General features: G+C 36.8%; 1 protein-coding gene across 1 annotated transcript; it reads right to left on the bottom strand.

Moving 5' to 3' along the window:
* Positions 1-766: 766 nt before the first annotated feature.
* On the bottom strand, positions 767-15,072 carry LOC142357529 (uncharacterized; the record flags this gene model as incomplete). The annotated part of the gene is made up of 14 exons (XM_075409142.1): positions 767-1,042; positions 1,218-1,529; positions 4,709-5,014; positions 5,164-5,490; positions 6,377-6,652; positions 6,787-7,101; positions 7,703-7,978; positions 8,154-8,465; positions 9,067-9,342; positions 9,667-9,981; positions 10,751-11,062; positions 12,569-12,898; positions 14,373-14,648; positions 14,758-15,072. Coding segments are annotated over 14 exons (4,224 nt in total), but the record flags the coding sequence as incomplete, so codon positions are not given.
* Between the last annotated feature and the right edge of the window lie 3,606 nt (positions 15,073-18,678).

Genomic DNA, 18,678 nt, shown 5'->3' on the forward strand with positions numbered 1-18,678 from the left:
AGAGAGAGAGAGAGAGAGAGAGAGAGAGAGAGATAGAGAGAGAGAGAGAGAGAGAGAGAGAGAGAGAGAGAGAGAGGAGAGAACAAATTACAGAACCCTTCCTAAGTTTAAAGTCCTTTGTTTCAGACTTAAAAACAGTCGAAGAAGTTCTGTTACGAGATTCGATCCTTCCAGTGACACGACATGGCACATAAATTATTGTAACAGAGGGTTGATCAAAAAATCAAATTAACCTTTCTTTAATACTAGTTACTACTGTAGTTTGTTTATTCGAAAAACTTGAACTTTATGGAGATGATAATTTCGTTTTCAAAATATTCTTCTTAACCTGTCTTTGCCATCGGGATGCAAATGTTTTTCATTTCTAATCTATTCAATAATAAAAAAGGTTTTTGAAACTTTATTCTGTCCCGTTTAATTTCCGATCAAAATTAAAAATTTTGCCAATAAGTGTTGTGTCAAATAAGTTGATAAATAGCACTTTAATTCTGACTAATTCTAAACAATCTGAATAGTCATTTTGGTGTGCAATTAAAACATTTGTCAGAAATCAGATTGTTGATCAAGAAATGTGCGTTCAAAACCTCGTGATACTCCAAAAAAACTCAATTTAAGCCGTTTAAACATTAGTTACCAATGTCATTTTCGTTAAACTTGCTGAGGTGCTACAGATGAAGGGAGCCGTTAAAACAACTGTTTTCCTTTCATCCATATATCAGATCATGAATTTTCGCAAACCAAACGTTGTTTCATAGTATACACATACTTGTGCAGACAGTGACAATTGTCGAAGATGGTGTGTTGCTCCCCAAGTCACAGAAATTTGTGATTGAAACTGACACGTTAAACTTGTACTGAGATCCAGCAGCCAAGTCGTAAAATGTTAAGGGCAGAGATGAGGCTGATTCATTGGAGACTGTCTGAGAAATAGAAGGAGTTGAAGCAACGGAAAAGAAGTCCCATCCTACGCGGGGAGTAATGGACGACAATTCAATTGTTGTTGAGTTTGTAGGCAGAAAAGTTGCTTCAAAGTCCGGGGGATCTAAACTCAGAAAATCGATACCTGTGTTATCAATGATCAAATGATTTTTACCTTCGTTAATTTTTGATTGAACTAAGCATGTACCAAATCAACCTAGAAGTGCAGGGTTAACAATTCGTAAAACCTTCAATAGTTCTGACCTCTAGTTTCATTTCTCTTTTGTGATATTATTCACCTGTGCATATATTGAAAGATGATATTTGACTGTCTGCAGAGTTACCACCACAATCTGTTCTTGTCCCTATCACAGACACAACCTCCAGAGTGTAACTTTTCCCGGGTTCCAAGCTGCCCAATGTCACGTTATCAGCAGCAGACTCCGACTGGATCCGAGTAAACTGGGAAACCCTTCTTCCATTTTCTAACAAACCCACGACAGCGTAGGTATCGGACGAGTTGATCAAGTTCCCAATTAGTGTTATTGACGTTTGATTCACAATAGCAGCATTAGGTTGGTCGTCTGGATTGATCGAAGGCGCAATTGGGACTAAAATAAGTGAGTTGATCATTTGTATTGATAAATTGTGTTCTGGAGACTAAAAAAGAGGCGGCTGATTGCTTTTTGAGTCTTTTTAATCTTTTTGAGTTCTTATTAAGGATTTCAAGTTGAAACCTACGAGTTGAAGCTGGTATGAGAATTAAACCTCCTGAAAACATATAGCTATTTAAATGTTACAATTGTTAAAGGTCTTCTGTGGTATGAAGCAGAAAATGGCTTGTAATGGTTTGACTTAAATGGTTTTTAACTTTTTCAAACTATAGATTTTAAATTTTTATTGCTCCAGCCAGTTTCTCGAACCTTTTTTTTAGTCTGCTGGTTTTTCAATGATAGAAAGTGCCATTCAGTTACAATATCAACACTGAGTTAGCTTACTGTTTTGGGCACTAACGTGTAACTCGCAGATAAATTAATTTGGACCACTTGGTAGGCAGGTCGAGGTTTTTGGGTGCATTTTTGTAGGAAATGTGGTGAATGCGGTGAATTTTTGTAAGAAATATGGTGATTGCGGTGGAAAAAATATTTTACCGCATTTCACCGAATTTCTTACAAAAATTCACCGCATTGGCTTTCCAACTTTTACTGAATCTGGATTAAATTCACAAGAAGAATCATTGCAGTCAGAGCGGTTGGCGCAGTAGACTAAAAATATGAAGGCATGAGGGAGATTAGAGGTTCGAAACCGTATAAGGAAGCTTCTTTTTTCTAGGAATACTGAGAACGCGGTGAAAATAAATAATTCACTGCGATTCACCGCATTCACCGTGACAACATGTAAGAAATACGCGGTGAACATTATTATTTTCACCGCATTTCACCGCATTTCTTACGAAAATTCACAGCCAAACCTCGACCCGGGTACCCGGAGACTTGTGTCAGAGCCTTTCAGTACTGATTCATTCTAATTCAATGGTAGAACTATAAATCAATACTGAATCAGAGTGACCTAAGGGTAAAGTTACCGCGCATTACGTGCAGACAAAACCCAGAAACATTTTTTTCATGATTTTTCACCGAGCATTCTTAGTTTATTGTTTTTTCTCATCAGAGTAAAATCATAGAAAAAAAGTGAAATTTTTGAAAATGACAAAATTGCTTAAACAATCGTCGCACGATCAGACAAAAAAACCAGGTAAAATTGCGTAAGGATATGTTACCTTAAAAAACAGTCAAAAAAGAGAGAATAGTGTAGAAAACACAACACAGTAGAGCGGGGAGGAGGAGGGGGCAGGGAGCACATTAGTGAGCAAAATCTTTTAGAATAGAAAATACAGTTAGAATAGGAGGTATAACTCCCACCATTGTTACGAGTTATTTATAATTATAACTCCAAATATAAAGGTGGGGGTCAAGAGTGGGGGGGGGCAAAACTGAAACGTAAAATATTTTGCTGAATTTTGTATAATTTTGAGAAATCTTGTATAATTTTCTTCAATTTGAAGTCTCTTTGTTTTCAAATAGGTAGTCATAAGTGTTTTCAAATAGGTAGTCATTGTTAGGCCTTCGAGGAGAACATTTTACGCCGTTCTTTCAAAGACTAGTTTTAATCATAATGCTCAGTAAAAGATCAGTGAAATTTTCATCCTGCTCAGAAAAAAATTCATACATTCAGTTTTTTCAAACTGTGGAGAATTAATGCAGAAAGACCCTCTGAATTCACCATGATCAGTCCGAAAAGTGACATGATCAGAATACTTGGCAGAAAAAAATACAGAATGAAAAGATACTGAACCATTGCTGAAGTTGTCTGCGAGGAACGTCCGGGTAGGTCCTTTGATTTAGGTACATTGGCCACTAACATGTAACTCGCAGATAAATTAAGTTGGAACACTTGGTATGTCCTTTGATTTAGGTCCCTTAGAAACTAAGTTTAGAACTCGACTTATGAAAAGACCCAAAAAGTCAAGTGCGGAGTCAATATTGACCAAAAGTACACTTTCGAGCACACTGTTAAAGTCGAGAAAACGTTTTTTCATGGGTCGAGTTAAAGTTCTGTCAAAACGATTTGGGTCGAGAAGGGTCTTCTTATGCCCTTTTTGGTCTTTTCATAAGTTGATGCCTAAGACTCGGAACTATAACAGTTTGGGTATGTTTATTAACTACCACATAACGATTACTATCCGGGTCGAGGTTTTTGGGTGAATTTTTGTAAGAAATGCGGTGAATGCAGTGAATTTTTGAAAAAAGTACTGTTATTGCGGTGAATGCGGTGAAAAAAAATATTTCACCCCATTTTACCTTATTTCTTACAAATATCACCGCATCAATTTTTGTGGCAAATGAATGTAAGAAATGCGGTGAATGAGGTGAATGCGGTGACAACGCATTTCTTGCAAAAATTGACCGCGAAATTCAACGCATTCGTTTTTCAACATTTACTTAAATTCACAAGAAATAAGTTAGCAGTAAGTGACAGTTGGAATAAGGATTTGAAGACATGCAGGAGGTAAGAGGTTCGAATCCCTGTATGGAAGTGGTCTCTTGGTAAGAATACCGAGAACGCGGTGAAAAAAAATAATTCATAATTCACCGCAATTCATCGCATTCACCGCAAAAAGATGTACGAAACTAATGTTTTTCACCGCATTTCACCGCATTTCTTTCGAAAATTCACCGCCAAACCTCGACCCGGGTAAGGCCCAGCACATGTTGGGAAACAATACACTGTTCTATTATTAATTCATTTCCCATATAGGGAAACAATTATGAATTCATTTCCCAACCAGCCTACAATTTATGGATATGTACGTTATTTTCATTAGGTAGTGTTTAAGCTAAACAAAAAACAACGAAAAGAAAAAGCGAAAACAAAGCTAAGTAAAGTAAAGGACCATATTAATCAATCGCTGCTCGCTCATTTTCGTCGTCACTTCTACCATTTTCTGTAGTCTAGTTCAGAACATGATGAGGCAAATTTTAGTAGGAATGAAAACCATTTTGAAGGTTCGAAAAACTAACATCAATAAATATGGAAACAATTCAAAGTAAAGCACGGGTTCTACAAATTACAGCTAAGCAGATGCCTGAGCGGCACAAAAAAACAGTACGCATGAATGGAAAGATATAGCTGCTCTTAGAGCTGTTGAGAAAATTTATGTCGACCGCACAGGATTCATTTTACAAATTTCTCTTACAACAAGGTTAGGTAAATTTCTTCTGAATTTTACCAGTGCATAGAGCAACAAAACGAGGGTCACTTTCAACTGGTTTACGGCAAAGGGTAGCACCAGTGCCCAATTCAGTGACCAGTTCGATCAGATATTGGGTTCCAGATGTCAAGCCAGTTATAGTCAGATTGTCTGAAAAGTCTTTGGAATCAAGAGGTCTTTGGTCCGGTGGAAATGGGTTTGGGTTGATGCTAGCAACGGAAAACCGGTCAAAAGTTGAATTGCTTGGTGTTGTAATTCCACTCCCGATTATTGAGACAGAAGTCCTCGTTGATGATGTAACAGTTGCAGTGGGGATTTCTGGTTCTGAAAATCAGAACGAGAAAATGAAGGAAAGGGAAAACTGAAACTGTGTCAAAAAAGAAATTAAATGTTTTAAACAGTATTCGTCCAGATACCTCAATATCACATGACAAATTGAAAGAAAAAATATAAAGGACTAATTGTTCTCTTACTTGTACAAATATTTGCAACGATGCTAGTGTCACTGTCTCTGGTTGAGTTGCATAATTGCATTGTGTTCACAAATGTGAGGTTGTAGCTTGTTCCTGGGAACAAGTTTCCAATGGTCATGTTTGTATCACTATCGGCTTGGTTGGGTTCAATCTCAATTGGGTTTGTCTCTGATGTTAGATTGGGAGAAACGGACACAAGTTTGTATTTTCCCATATTTCCACTGTTGGCAACTACCTTGTTGATTTCAGCTGCAACTAAGATTTTGGTTGTACTGATGGCAACTATCTCAACTGATGGATTATTGCTGAAGTTTGCAGTATCCGGTGCTGAAATTTGTTAAATGATTGCTGGTTTAATTGCTAGCATGATATTTCAGTAGACGAAGATTTAAACATTAGTTAGCGAATTGAATAAACTTTAGAGGTCATTGAGCTTGTATTTTTTAGATAAAATAGTCTTTTTTAATATATGTACTAATTTGCCTTTCCAAAAACAGCGATAGTGTTGTTTTCAAAAAGTTGTTGGACAAACGAGCATAGTAAATTACTTAAGGGACAAAATACAATTAGGCGAATTGAGGGACTATTGTGGCAAGAGCTTCCCCTTTTGTGTACTACACTTCTGAAGCAATTGGGAAACCCATAATTTCGTGAGGTAAAAACTCATTTTTTAACGCTATATGACTACAACATTTACTCAATTTTTAAAATTTTCTTGCCCCATTTGTACCCCACTCAAGGGCTCCAATCTACGGAGGAAATTGAAATAACACGCAAGGTTAACTTAATAGATTTTTAATATTAAATCTAACAAACTCCATGCAAGTTTCAAAATACAAAATGTGGCAATGAAATCACAGATTAATCACATTTTTCCCCTTAATGTTTAATGCAAAGTTAAACTAAATTATAATTGAACAAACGCGATAACAAATCACTATCAAAAATTTTCCTTATGTTGTGAAACTAGGATTGAGCTCATCAAATATACATTGGGGTACCTTTCATTTAACAGTTGATAAATTTCTTAAGTTCATTGATAGGTCAGATTATTAGTTTAGAGGACCAAAAAGTTTCGTTCGAAATTTGGTTACAAGTTCGAATGTCAGTGCGTCAAAATTATACTTTCCTTCGCAAAACTGGGGGGGGGGGGTGCTAACTAACTTGTGACTGATTTATTATACATAGTTGGGCGTCATTATATTAGCCATACTTGTGCAAGCAATTGCAACTGCTGTTGATTGCTGATTCGTTCCAAACTCACAACTGCTTCGTACAGATACAGAAACAATGAATGTATACTCTGTTCCTCTCGTTAACTCAATCATCTCCAAAGGCAAATTCGAAAGCGTTCCATTAAAATAACTCTGTGATAGTCTTGGCGTCGATTCTACTGAGAAAAATTCCCAACCAATGCTGGGTAGAATTGAGTTCAGCACTACTGTTGAGTCGTTTTGCTCAACTAGAGAAATTGTGATGTCAGCTGGATCTGAACAATCGAACACAAAATTACACAAATCCTTGAAATGCTAAACATTGCCAAAATAAACCGGGAACTCTAATACTAGACAACCAGCCAAAAATTTCAGAATTTATTTTGACTAAACTTGAATGTGTAAGCACCTGTACAAAAGGCATACGATGTTATTTCACTGTCAGTTTCGTTGAAGCGTCCGCAGTATGAGCTTGCCCCAATAACGGAAACAACCTCAGCAATATACGTTCTCCCTGGTTCCAGATTGCCCAATGTCACGTTATCAGCAGCCGACTCTGACTGTATTCGTGTAAACTGGGGGACCCTTGATCCGTTTTCCAACAACCCGACCACTGCATAGGTGTCAGACGAATTTAAAAAGGTTCCAAGGAGGGTTATTGATGTTTGGTTTATAATGGCAACCTTGTGTCGATCTTCTTGGTTGATTATTGGGGCTCTGGGGACTAAAATAAACGTGCCTGATGGACCATTGATGGCTCTTTGATCTATCAAAATTGTTCAATGCAGCATGACATGTGACAGTTGATACATGTCTGAGAACCAAAAATTCGAAAAACATTAACTTTATGGAGATGCTCAATTTCGTTTTCAAAATATTCTTCTTAACCTGTTTTTGCCATCGGGATGCAAATGTTTTTCATTTCTAATCTATTCAATAATAAAAAAGGTTTTTGAAACTTTATTCTGTCCCGTTTAATTTCCGATCAAAATTAAAAATTTTGCCAATAAGTGTTATGTCAAATAAGTTGATTAATAGCACTTTAATTCTGACTAATTCTAAACAATCTGAATAGCCATTTGATGTGCAATTAAAACATTTGTCAGAAATCAGATTGTTGATCAAGAAATGTGCCTTCAAAACCTCGTGATACTCCAAAAAAACTCAATTTAAGCCGTTTAAACATTAGCTACCAATGCCATTTTCGTTAAACTTGCTGAGGTGCTACAGATGAAGGGAGCCGTTAAAACAACTGTTTTCCTTTCATCCATATATCAGATCATGAATTTTCGCAAACCAAACGTTGTCTCATAATAAACACATACTTGTGCAGACAGTGACAATTGTCGAAGATGGTGTGTTGCTACCCAAGTCACAGAAATTTGTGATTGAAACTGACACGTTAAACTTGTACTGAGATCCAGCAGCCAAGTCGTAAAATGTTAAGGGTAGAGATGAGGCTGATTCATTGAAGACTGTCTGAGAAATCGAAGGAGTTGAAGCAACGGAAAAGAAGTCCCATCCTACACGGGGAGTAATGGACGACAATTCAATTGTTGTTGAGTTTGTAGGCAGAAAAGTTGCTTCAAAGTCCGGGGGATCTAAACTCAGAAAATCGATACCTGTGTTATCAATGATCAAATGATTTTTACCTTCGTTAATTTTTGATTGAACTAAGCATGTACCAAATCAATCTAGAAATGCAGGGTTAACAATTCGTAAAACCTTCAATAGTTCTGACATCTAGTTTCATTTCTCTTTTGTGATATTATTCACCTGTGCATATATTGAAAGATGATATTTGACTGTCTGCAGAGTTACCGCCACAATCTGTTCTTGTCCCTATCACAGACACAACCTCCAGAGTGTAACTTTTCCCGGGTTCCAAGCTGCCCAATGTCACGTTATCAGCAGCCGACTCTGACTGTATTCGTGTAAACTGGGGGACCCTTGATCCGTTTTCCAACAACCCGACCACTGCATAGGTGTCAGACGAATTTAAAAAGGTTCCAAGGAGGGTTATTGATGTTTGGTTTATAATGGCAACCTTGTGTCGATCTTCTTGGTTGATTATTGGGGCTCTGGGGACTAAAATAAACGTGCCTGATGGACCATTGATGGCTCTTTGATCTATCAAAATTGTTCAATGCAGCATGACATGTGACAGTTGATACATGTCTGAGAACCAAAAATTCGAAAAACATTAACTTTATGGAGATGCTCAATTTCGTTTTCAAAATATTCTTCTTAACCTGTTTTTGCCATCGGGATGCAAATGTTTTTCATTTCTAATCTATTCAATAATAAAAAAGGTTTTTGAAACTTTATTCTGTCCCGTTTAATTTCCGATCAAAATTAAAAATTTTGCCAATAAGTGTTATGTCAAATAAGTTGATTAATAGCACTTTAATTCTGACTAATTCTAAACAATCTGAATAGCCATTTGATGTGCAATTAAAACATTTGTCAGAAATCAGATTGTTGATCAAGAAATGTGCCTTCAAAACCTCGTGATACTCCAAAAAAACTCAATTTAAGCCGTTTAAACATTAGCTACCAATGCCATTTTCGTTAAACTTGCTGAGGTGCTACAGATGAAGGGAGCCGTTAAAACAACTGTTTTCCTTTCATCCATATATCAGATCATGAATTTTCGCAAACCAAACGTTGTTTCATAATAAACACATACTTGTGCAGACAGTGACAATTGTCGAAGATGGTGTGTTGCTACCCAAGTCACAGAAATTTGTGATTGAAACTGACACGTTAAATATGTACTGTGATCCAGGAACCAAGTTGTAAAGTTTTAGGGGCAAAGATGACGCTGATTCATTGACGACTGTCTGAGAAATCAAAGGAGTCGAAGCAACGGAAAAGGAGTCCCATCCTATGCTGGGAGTGATGGTCGACAATTCAACTGTTGTCGAGTTTGTCTGCAAAAATGTTGCTTCAACGTCCTGCAGATCTAAACAAAGTAACAGGTTTTCGCCTAAAGGGACAATTCAAAAAATCTAAAAGAAAAAAACTAAAATTGTGATATCAATTGATATCCCTTTTCGTTAAATTTTGTTGAACGCGGTTAAATTGGTAGCTCAAAAATTGCTAGTTTACCAAACGGACAAAAATGTCAATTAATTACTCGTTTTACCATTAATTTAAGGTACTAGTTTACCACTAATTGCTATTTTATCACTATTTGCTAGTTTGCTAATTAAAATGCTAGTTTAACAAACGGACAAAAATGTCAAAAATGTAGACCTATTGGTTGTTTTTTCTTTACTACATTCACCTGTACATATATGGAAGGTTTCGCTACCACTGTCTGTTGAGTTTGGCCCTCCGCAATCTGTGATTGTTCCAATAACAGATACAATTTCAACAGAGTACCTTTTTCCAGGCAATAAATTATCCAATGTCACATTGCTATCTCCCGACTTTGACTGGATCCGAGTAAAATGGGGAACCCTTGCTCCATTTTCTGTCAGCCCGACTACAGCGTACGTATCGGATGAACTGATCAAGCGTCCGATGAGTGTTATGGACGTTTGATTTACAACAGCAACGCTGAGTTTGTTGTTCGTTTTGAGATACGGGACGTTGGGCACTGAAATTTAGTTTCAGAAAAGTTTGGCATGCGATTCAGTAGTGATCTCATACAAAATGTAACAAGGTCATTTATCATTTTTATCTCACTATCATGAATGCAAACCTGATGAACCTACAAAAACTTGCTATAAATTGTTGATTAGTTTCCTTCTAAATATCAATCTTTGCTTCAAGTTTAGCAATTAATCAAAATCAGAATCAAGACTGGAAGTAATTCAATTCAACAAAATTTTGTTGTGATTATCATAAAGAAAGCAATTTGAATAAAAAGCTTATATTTATTGTGCCACCTTTATCGCTTTTTCTAATTTACTAATTTTAATCATTTCAATCTGAACCTTTTTTGTTCTGTTGTGCTTGCTTCCGATGCATGACTATGAACAAAAAAGAAATTGAAATTTAGAAAAGAGGTGGCTGGTTATTTAGCTGATCTATTGGCGGGACTGCACAGCTGCAAAATTTATCGTGGAAAACGCAGATTTCTTAACCAAATTAGAAAATAAAAGCAAATTCTTTGTCATATGAGCAACATAAAAACATTTTTAGCTGTGTCGTAATTAAAACTAATAGGACAAAAACTGCTTATTATATAATTACGTTAATCTTAGCAAGGAGAAACAAAAAATCATTACGATTGAAAGGTACGATGTGAAGAATGTCAATCTCACAGTTTATGTGAAAAACTTTTATCGTAACAATCAGAAAACCAAAAGAATTTTCGTGTTGGTGATGTCATTGACTACAAGTTAGGTGCTTCAGAAACTTACCAGTACACAGAGTAATAAAACTAATGTCACTTTCAAGCGTAGAAGGGTTACTGCACACGGTAGCGCCAGCTCCCAATTCAGTGACCAGTTCTATTGAGTACTGAGTACCGGCTGTCAATCCAATTATAGTCAGATTTCCTGAAGAGTGCATGGAATCAACAGCTCTTCGGGTTCGCTGATCTGGACTGGGTTCGATGCTAATAACGGAAAAGTTGTCAAAAGTTGAGTTGGAGGCTGTCGCGATTCCGTTGCCGTATATGGTGAGCGACGTCATCGTTGATGATATAACGGTTACGATCGGAACTTCTGGTTCTAAAAATTAGGGAAAAATTTATAGAAAAAGTAAAAACCATATTAAATATTTGACTTTAGCTTGAACAACCGCACTCAATTGTAACGTTAATGCTTTGACAAGGTACTTACTGCTAATAAGAGTATCCACATAATTAAAAATATACCAATACATATAGATTTGCATATAAATCCAGTGAAAATTTTGTTAAAAAACAGCATTTTGTTAAAAAATGCGTTTTTATTCAAACATTCAAACGATAGAGAATGACCATAAACTATATTTCTTAATAGATCTACTACTTTTTTGAGCACGCGTGAGGATATTTGGTCTCAAAATGACAACCCGGGTCGAGATATCAACGCCTTTTCAGCGCGTTATTTTGTAGGAAATGCGCTGAATTCTCTGAAATGAGCTGAAAATTTTCAAATAATTTCAACTCAAAATTTCTTCATAACAGTACGCGAAAATGCAGTAAAACTTTGTAAGAGATTCTGTCAAATTGTAGCGAATTTCAAAAATAACTTCAGTGCTTTTTAGCGCTCTTATGCACTGCTTCTTGAAATTGTTGCCATTTTATTTGATCTTGCATGATTTATTATTTTTTGTAGTAAATGCGTTGAAAAGCGCTGAAAGGAGCTGAAATTATGCGCTGAGTTTCAATTACGTAAGACATTAGGTAAGAAATTATGTCGTGACTTTCAAAACGCATTTTAGTATAAAAATCAACTATAAGAGAATTTCAGGAATTGCTTTTTGTGTGAGACTGTTTCATAATAAAACAGCAGTAAATTTGATCTCTGGCAAGTTCGAAAGTTAATTTGTTTGATATATTGTGTCAGACACGTGAAATTGTGATTAGAGATAGATTTGAACAGTGTATTCCACCGGACTCAATGTTAACGAGATTTTTTTTTCATATTTGACGGGCAAGATTTATCTGAAATGTTGTCAATGAAGTGGAGCAAAACTTTTAAGGTAGTATCTTTGGGTTTTTCCCATTATATCCCCCCAGCTTAGTGGTCAGGTAACCTGTAGCCCCCAATCATGGTAAATATACCATAATCGGGGGCTATATTTTCATGGGGGGGATAACGGGGAAAAGCCGTATCTCTTAGGGTACACTTGAACGGTTTTTTGAAAATTCTGAAAATTCAGATAGCAAAGTCTGATTCGAGAAAATATTAAACTCGTTAAAGTCTGATCAGGGATGCTTTTGGACAGCGTTGTTGAGGAAATAGTTGTTGTCAAGCTAGCATAGTTTACATCAGAGGTCAGTTGCCTCTGCGGTGGTCTGAGAAAGCGTTAAATGTAGTCTGGACTGGGTATTGGGGTATTGATGAGACATTCTTTTTTCAAGCTTAAAGTAAAGCATATCTCTTTATCAGACCTCAATTACAAAGTAAAGTAATATGCGACAAGCAGAAAAGATTTTTGATGGTACGGTTACGACAAAATTATTATCTACTGAAAAAAATTTTAAGTGAAGAATTATAAAAATGATGAAAAATGGGCTGAATGCTTACTTGTGCAAACGTGAATGACTGTGGTAGTTTCACTGTCTCTGTTTGAGTTGCATAATTGCATTGTGTTCACAAATGTGAGGTTGTAGCTTGTTCCTGGGAACAAGTTTCCAATGGTCATGTTTGCATCACTATCGGCTGGGTTGGGCTCAATCTTGAGTGGGTGTGTCCCTGATGTTAGATTGGGAGAGACAGACACAAGTTTGTATTGCCCCATGTTTCCACTGTTGGCGACTACATTATTGATTTCAGCTGCAATACGTATCTCAGAGCTGCTGATGGCGAATATTTCAACTGATGAATTGCTGTCGGCGAAGTTCACATAATCGGGCGCTGAAAAATATTTGTTATGCCGTTACAAACTTTTTCCGAATAGTTCGATTATTTTGCATATCAGTGATACCATCGATCAAATCTCACAAAAAACACTATATGCCATCGTGTTCTACACTAACTCCGGGATTTATGCTAAAACTCAACTTAAATTTAGCACTCTTGAAGTTTTTAAATGCTCCGTATTGATGGAGAGCATTGAGCACTTGCCACGCAATAGAAATATTAAATTTTCAATTTTGTTAACATTTTCTGCTAATGCCATTTTATGTGAAAAAATTAATAAAAACCCATTTTTGGCGACTTGATTTTTTGTAATGCGAAATTTGTTTATAAAAACTATGTATGTGTTCAACACTAAGAGGATTAGGGTTAATAGTGGTCATGCCATAAAGCATTTACTACGAACAAATTATTGTGAAAACTTGCAACTTTTCACGCTTTTTTTAATTCGCCGCCTAAATGGTTACATGGTTATTTTTTCTTTTTTTCCTTTAAATATTGATTTTATTTTTACATGTATTACATGTTCTCTACATGTTTTTTTCCTTGAAATTTTGATTAAACCAAAATTTTAGGTGCCAACTCTTTTCTCAAAAGCAAGATCTCTGTGTGACACTTTTCCAGAGCAAATATATTAGGGGTCGTTTCAATCGCCTAAGAAAAAAAAACAAAAAACTGGATGTATTCTGCTTCGGCCCCTCAGTGTTTTTTGCACCCCCAGTTATAAACTATATGTTGTTTTATAGCACGTGCACCTGGGGGGGGGGGGGGGGGGGGGGTAAAAATATAAGCCCACTAAGCTGGGGTGGGGGCAAAACAGAATAGATCTAAAAAACTGACGAATTATGCAAACACAAATCATAGAAGAATATAGATAAATCCATTTTTGTTGAAAGAGGGGGGCGGGGGGGGGAGGCAGCTGATTATAGCATGATGTTTGGATTGCGACGACATTTTTAGGTCAGTTGTGTCATTAGATAAAAAATAATTTGCCTTCCTCACCAATTTTAGATTTATTATTTTCCAGTGCCTATCCGCACGACATCAACCGTGAATCAAGGCTAGATTTCTGATTCCAGCGACGTCTTTCAGGCAACTTGATGGATTAATGAAGAGCTACACACATGTTTGCGATGTCAGTTGACAAAAACTTAACTAAGATTCCAAGATTAGCTTTGTGGAAGTTTAGTGAAGCCGAAGTCAAAGAAAAACTAGAGAGAAACATTCTAAAATTTGTTAGTCAAAAACAAGTAAGATATTGTCATGGAGCTTTTTGTTTGACTTTTTATGGAAACTCGAATATCAAGGTGTTCAACGCGAGAAAATTTGGATATCAGTGCTTTAACTTTCAAGCGAGGCAAGTTAGCCAAGTTTAAACGCCACATAATTCTTTTTCCGCTTATTATATGAGGAAAACCTATTGTTTTTATAAGAGCTGATTTACTATTCTTAAAGTATGAACATAGCGAACCTGTGCAACCGATTGCAACCACTGATTGTTGCCGATTTGTTCCGAACTCGCAATTAGTCTGTACAGATACAGATAGATTGAATCTATACTCTGTGCCACGCGTTAGTCCATGCATCCCCAAAGGCAATGTCAAGTTGGTCTCGTTGACGTAATTCATCGGCAATTCTGGTGTCGCCTCTACCGAAAAAAATTCCCACCCACTGTCAGGCAGAATTGACTGTAAGACAATTGTTGATTCGTTCTTTTCAAGGAAAGTAACAGTGACGTCTGCAGGATCTAAACAACGAAGAAACAAAAATGAGACTCGGAAACATAACCGAAGTTCTCTAAAGATTATTAATCAGAATTAGTGAGAAAAATATGTATTGTACGCAATCGTGCTCACCTGTGCAGATAGCCAGTGATGTAGTCTGACTATCACTTGCATTGTCACGTCCACAATCCGTGCTTGTCCCAATAACAGATACAACCTCAACAATGTAATTTCTCCCTTCTTCTAAATTGCCCAATGTCACGTTATCAGCAGCCGACTCAGACTGGATTCGATTAAATTGGGAAACCCTTCGTCCATTTTCTAACAAACCCACCACAGCGTAGGTATCGGACGAGTTGATCAAGTTCCCAATTAGTGTTATTGACGTTTGATTCACAATAGCAGCATTGAGTTGGTCGTCTGGATTGATCGATGGCGCAAGTGGGACTAAAATAAGTGATTCATGCTACAATGATGGATTTCTTTCCTTGTGGAAGATATATCGTAAGATATTGAAATTAAGATTACTAAGGGTTTAAATCTAATCGAGTATGTGAACATCGTAATAAATTAAAAATTTGAAAACAGAAGAACCATAAAAAAACCAACTTTTATAAAATAAATCCAAACGAACATGACTAGCAACAGTGTAAAAACTTAACATCTTGATATCTGTTGAAGTTTTTCTTGAGCAAAAACATAATTATTTATGAATTTTTATAGGTTTTCATATGAATTCAACGGCAACTTTTTTTTCTACTTAATTTCTTTTGATATATTTTAAACGATTGATTTTTATCACAATTACCTCACTCTTTCGGTTTGCTGTTTTTGGTCTTGTTTTAGCGCAAGTGTGGAAAATTTTTTTGTCAGGTTTCAGTCCATGATTTTTAATTTCCCATCAAATCAGAAACCATACCAAAGCAGAAATAGTGCTAATTAAATTGAGTATATCTTTATTTGAAGAGTAAATCTAAAATAACAGCTTTCAAACCGAGAACCAACTTGGGCGGAACCCTACCTGTAAGCTTACTAAGGTCAGGTTCACGTCGGTTGCTTAGTTGGATGCTGTTTTTGGTCTTGTTTTAGCGCAAGTGTAGAAAATTTTATCGCCAAAGCTTTCGAATCAAAACTTTTTTGTCGGGTTTCAGTCAGTGATTTTTAATTTCCCATCAAATCAGAAACCATACCAAAGCAGAAATAGTGCTAATTAAATTGAGTATATCTTTATTTGAAGAGTAAATCTAAAATAACAGCTTTCAAACCGAGAACCAACTTGGGCGGAACCCTACCTGTAAGCTTACTAAGGTCAGGTTCACGTCGGTTGCTTAGTTGGATGCTGTTTTTGGTCTTGTTTTAGCGCAAGTGTAGAAAATTTTATCGCCAAAGCTTTCGAATCAAAACTTTTTTGTCGGGTTTCAGTCAGTGATTTTTAATTTCCCATCAAATCAGAAACCATACCAAAGCAGAAATAGTGCTAATTAAATTGAGTATATCTGTATTTGAAGAGTAAATCTAAAATAACAGCTTTCAAACCGAGAACCAACTTGGGAGGAACGCAACCTGTAAGCTTATTAAAGTCATATTCACGTCGGTTGCAGTTAACATCTTGTTAAATTGTTGATCGTCTAAAACGTTTTTAACTTTGTAAACAGTAAAATATAAGCCATGCGAACTAAAAAAACTACCCAGAAACTACTTTCTGAGAGCAACAAAATCATAAGAGTAACATTTTTGTCGTAAAGCATTTATTAAAAAACTGAACAATAGCTGCTTTTGCTATACTTCGTTTTAAGGAAGCACAGATACCTGGAGCTACTTCAGATCAGTCAATTGATCTGTCGGAAGCGAAAAGGACGCACTTATAAAACTCTGAACAAATCTCTTTCCTAAAGATACTAAGTTGTTTTTTTACCTTTTCTTTCCCTAAATGTGGGTCAATCTTCGGATTAACCACTTAGTTTTTTATACGCAAGACGAGCTCTTGTGATTACTATAGAATATAGGAAAAAATATTTACTTCTTCATATTCTGCCAGTATATCAAAGCATTGAGAGGTTCCCAAACCATACCACCCGGGTAGAATTTTTCCGCCCAAAATGATGTAAGAGTGGGGCTGCAATGGGAGGATTTTTAAGGACAATGAGTCGTAAAACTCTTACGTCTTTTTGGGCTGCATTAGGCTTCCAACGTAAAGGTAAAATGGTGTAAGAGTGAGTTGGTGAAGGACAAATTAACCCCCACTCTTACATCTCTTTGGTCTGTCAAGGGGGGTAAAATGATGTAAGAGTTCGGGGGTAATAGAGAAATTACCCCCTCACTCTTACACCATTTTACCCCCGTTGGACGCCTAATGCAGCCCGAAAAGACGCAGGAGTTTTGAGATGCAATTTCCTAAAAAATCCTCCCATTGCAGACCCACTCATACATCATTTTGGGATGAAAAATTCTAACCGGGTGGTATCGCTTGGAAACCTCTCAATACTTTGATATACTGGCAGAATTATGAAGAAGTGAATATTTTTTCTTATGTTCTATAGCAAACAAAAGAGCTCGTGTTGTGTAAAAAAACTATGTGGTTAATCCGAAGATTGACCCACATTTAGGGAAAGAAAAGGTAAAAAAAAACAACTTAATATCCTTAGGAAAATGGACCCTAGATTCGACGAAATTTAGAGATTGGTTCAGAGTTTTATACGTGCGTCGTTTTCGCTTCCCGAAAGATCAATTGAATGAGCTGCGATAGCTCCAGGTATCTGAGTTTCCTTAAAACGAAGTATAGCAAAAGCAGCTATTGTCCAGTTTTTTGATAAATGCTTTACGACAAAAATGTTACTCTTGTGATTTCTCTGTTACCCCCAAACTCTTACATCATATTACCCCCTTGACAGACCCAAGAGGTATAAGAGTGGGGGTTAATTTGTCTTTTACCTCCTCACTCTTACACCATTTTATCCCGTTGGAAGCCTAATGCAGCCCAAAAAGACGTAAGAATTTTGAACCGCATTTTCCTAAAAAATCCTCTCATTGCAGCCCTACTCTTACATTATTTTAACTCCCTCTGAACAATTTACGCCCTCACTCTTACACCACTTTAACCCCCTTGGCAGCTCAACCCTTACATCATTTTACCCCCTCAATCTTACAGTGTTTTAGCCCCCATACTTGAGAAGACTGCCAGTCTTGAACCCAGAACCTCTGTACCCTCAGCCGGTTCTCCTTAACATCAAGACAATCACTGCGTGTCCAACTCTTTACAGTCTATATATATATATATATAAACATATATATATATAAATATGAATAATACTTGTTAGAACTGCCCCCTCTCAACAAATTATCCCCTCACTCTTACATCATTTTACCCCCCCCCCAGAACAAATTATCCCCAAACTCTTATACCATTTAACCCCCTTTGCAGCACAGTTCTCAGCTCAGTTTACCTCCTCTGAAAAAATCACCCCAACTCTTACACCGCTTTACCACCCTTGGTAGCTCAACTCTTAGTTCATTTTACACCCTCTGAACAAATTACCCCCTCACTCTTACACCTCTTTACTCCCCTTGGCAGCTAAACTGTTACCTAATCTTACCCCCTCTTAACAATGTACCCCCTCACTCTCACACCCTTTTAGCCCCCTCGGCGGCCCAGCTCTTACATCATTTTACCACATCTGAACAAATTACCCCCCTCATTCTCACACCATTTTATCCCCCTTGGCAGCTCAATTCTTACGTCATTTTACCCCCTCTGAACAAATTAACCCCAACTCTTACACCTCTTTACTCCCCTCGGCAGCTAAACTGTTACCTAATGTTACACCCTCTGAACAAAGTACCTCCTCACTCTTACACCATTTTCCCCTCCTTGGCAGCACAACTCTTACATCATTTTACCACATCTGATCAAATTACCCCCTCATTCTTACACGATTTTATTCCCCTTGGCAGCTCAATTCTTACATCAATTTACCCCCTCTAAACAAGTACCCACTCACTCTTAAACAATTTTACACACCTTGGCAGCTCAATTCTTAATTCATTTTAACCCTT

The sequence above is a fragment of the Convolutriloba macropyga genome, unplaced genomic scaffold, assembly GCF_964194025.1.
Source record: "Convolutriloba macropyga unplaced genomic scaffold, txConMacr16.3 SCAFFOLD_5063, whole genome shotgun sequence".
Lineage (NCBI taxonomy): Eukaryota > Metazoa > Xenacoelomorpha > Acoela > Convolutidae > Convolutriloba > Convolutriloba macropyga.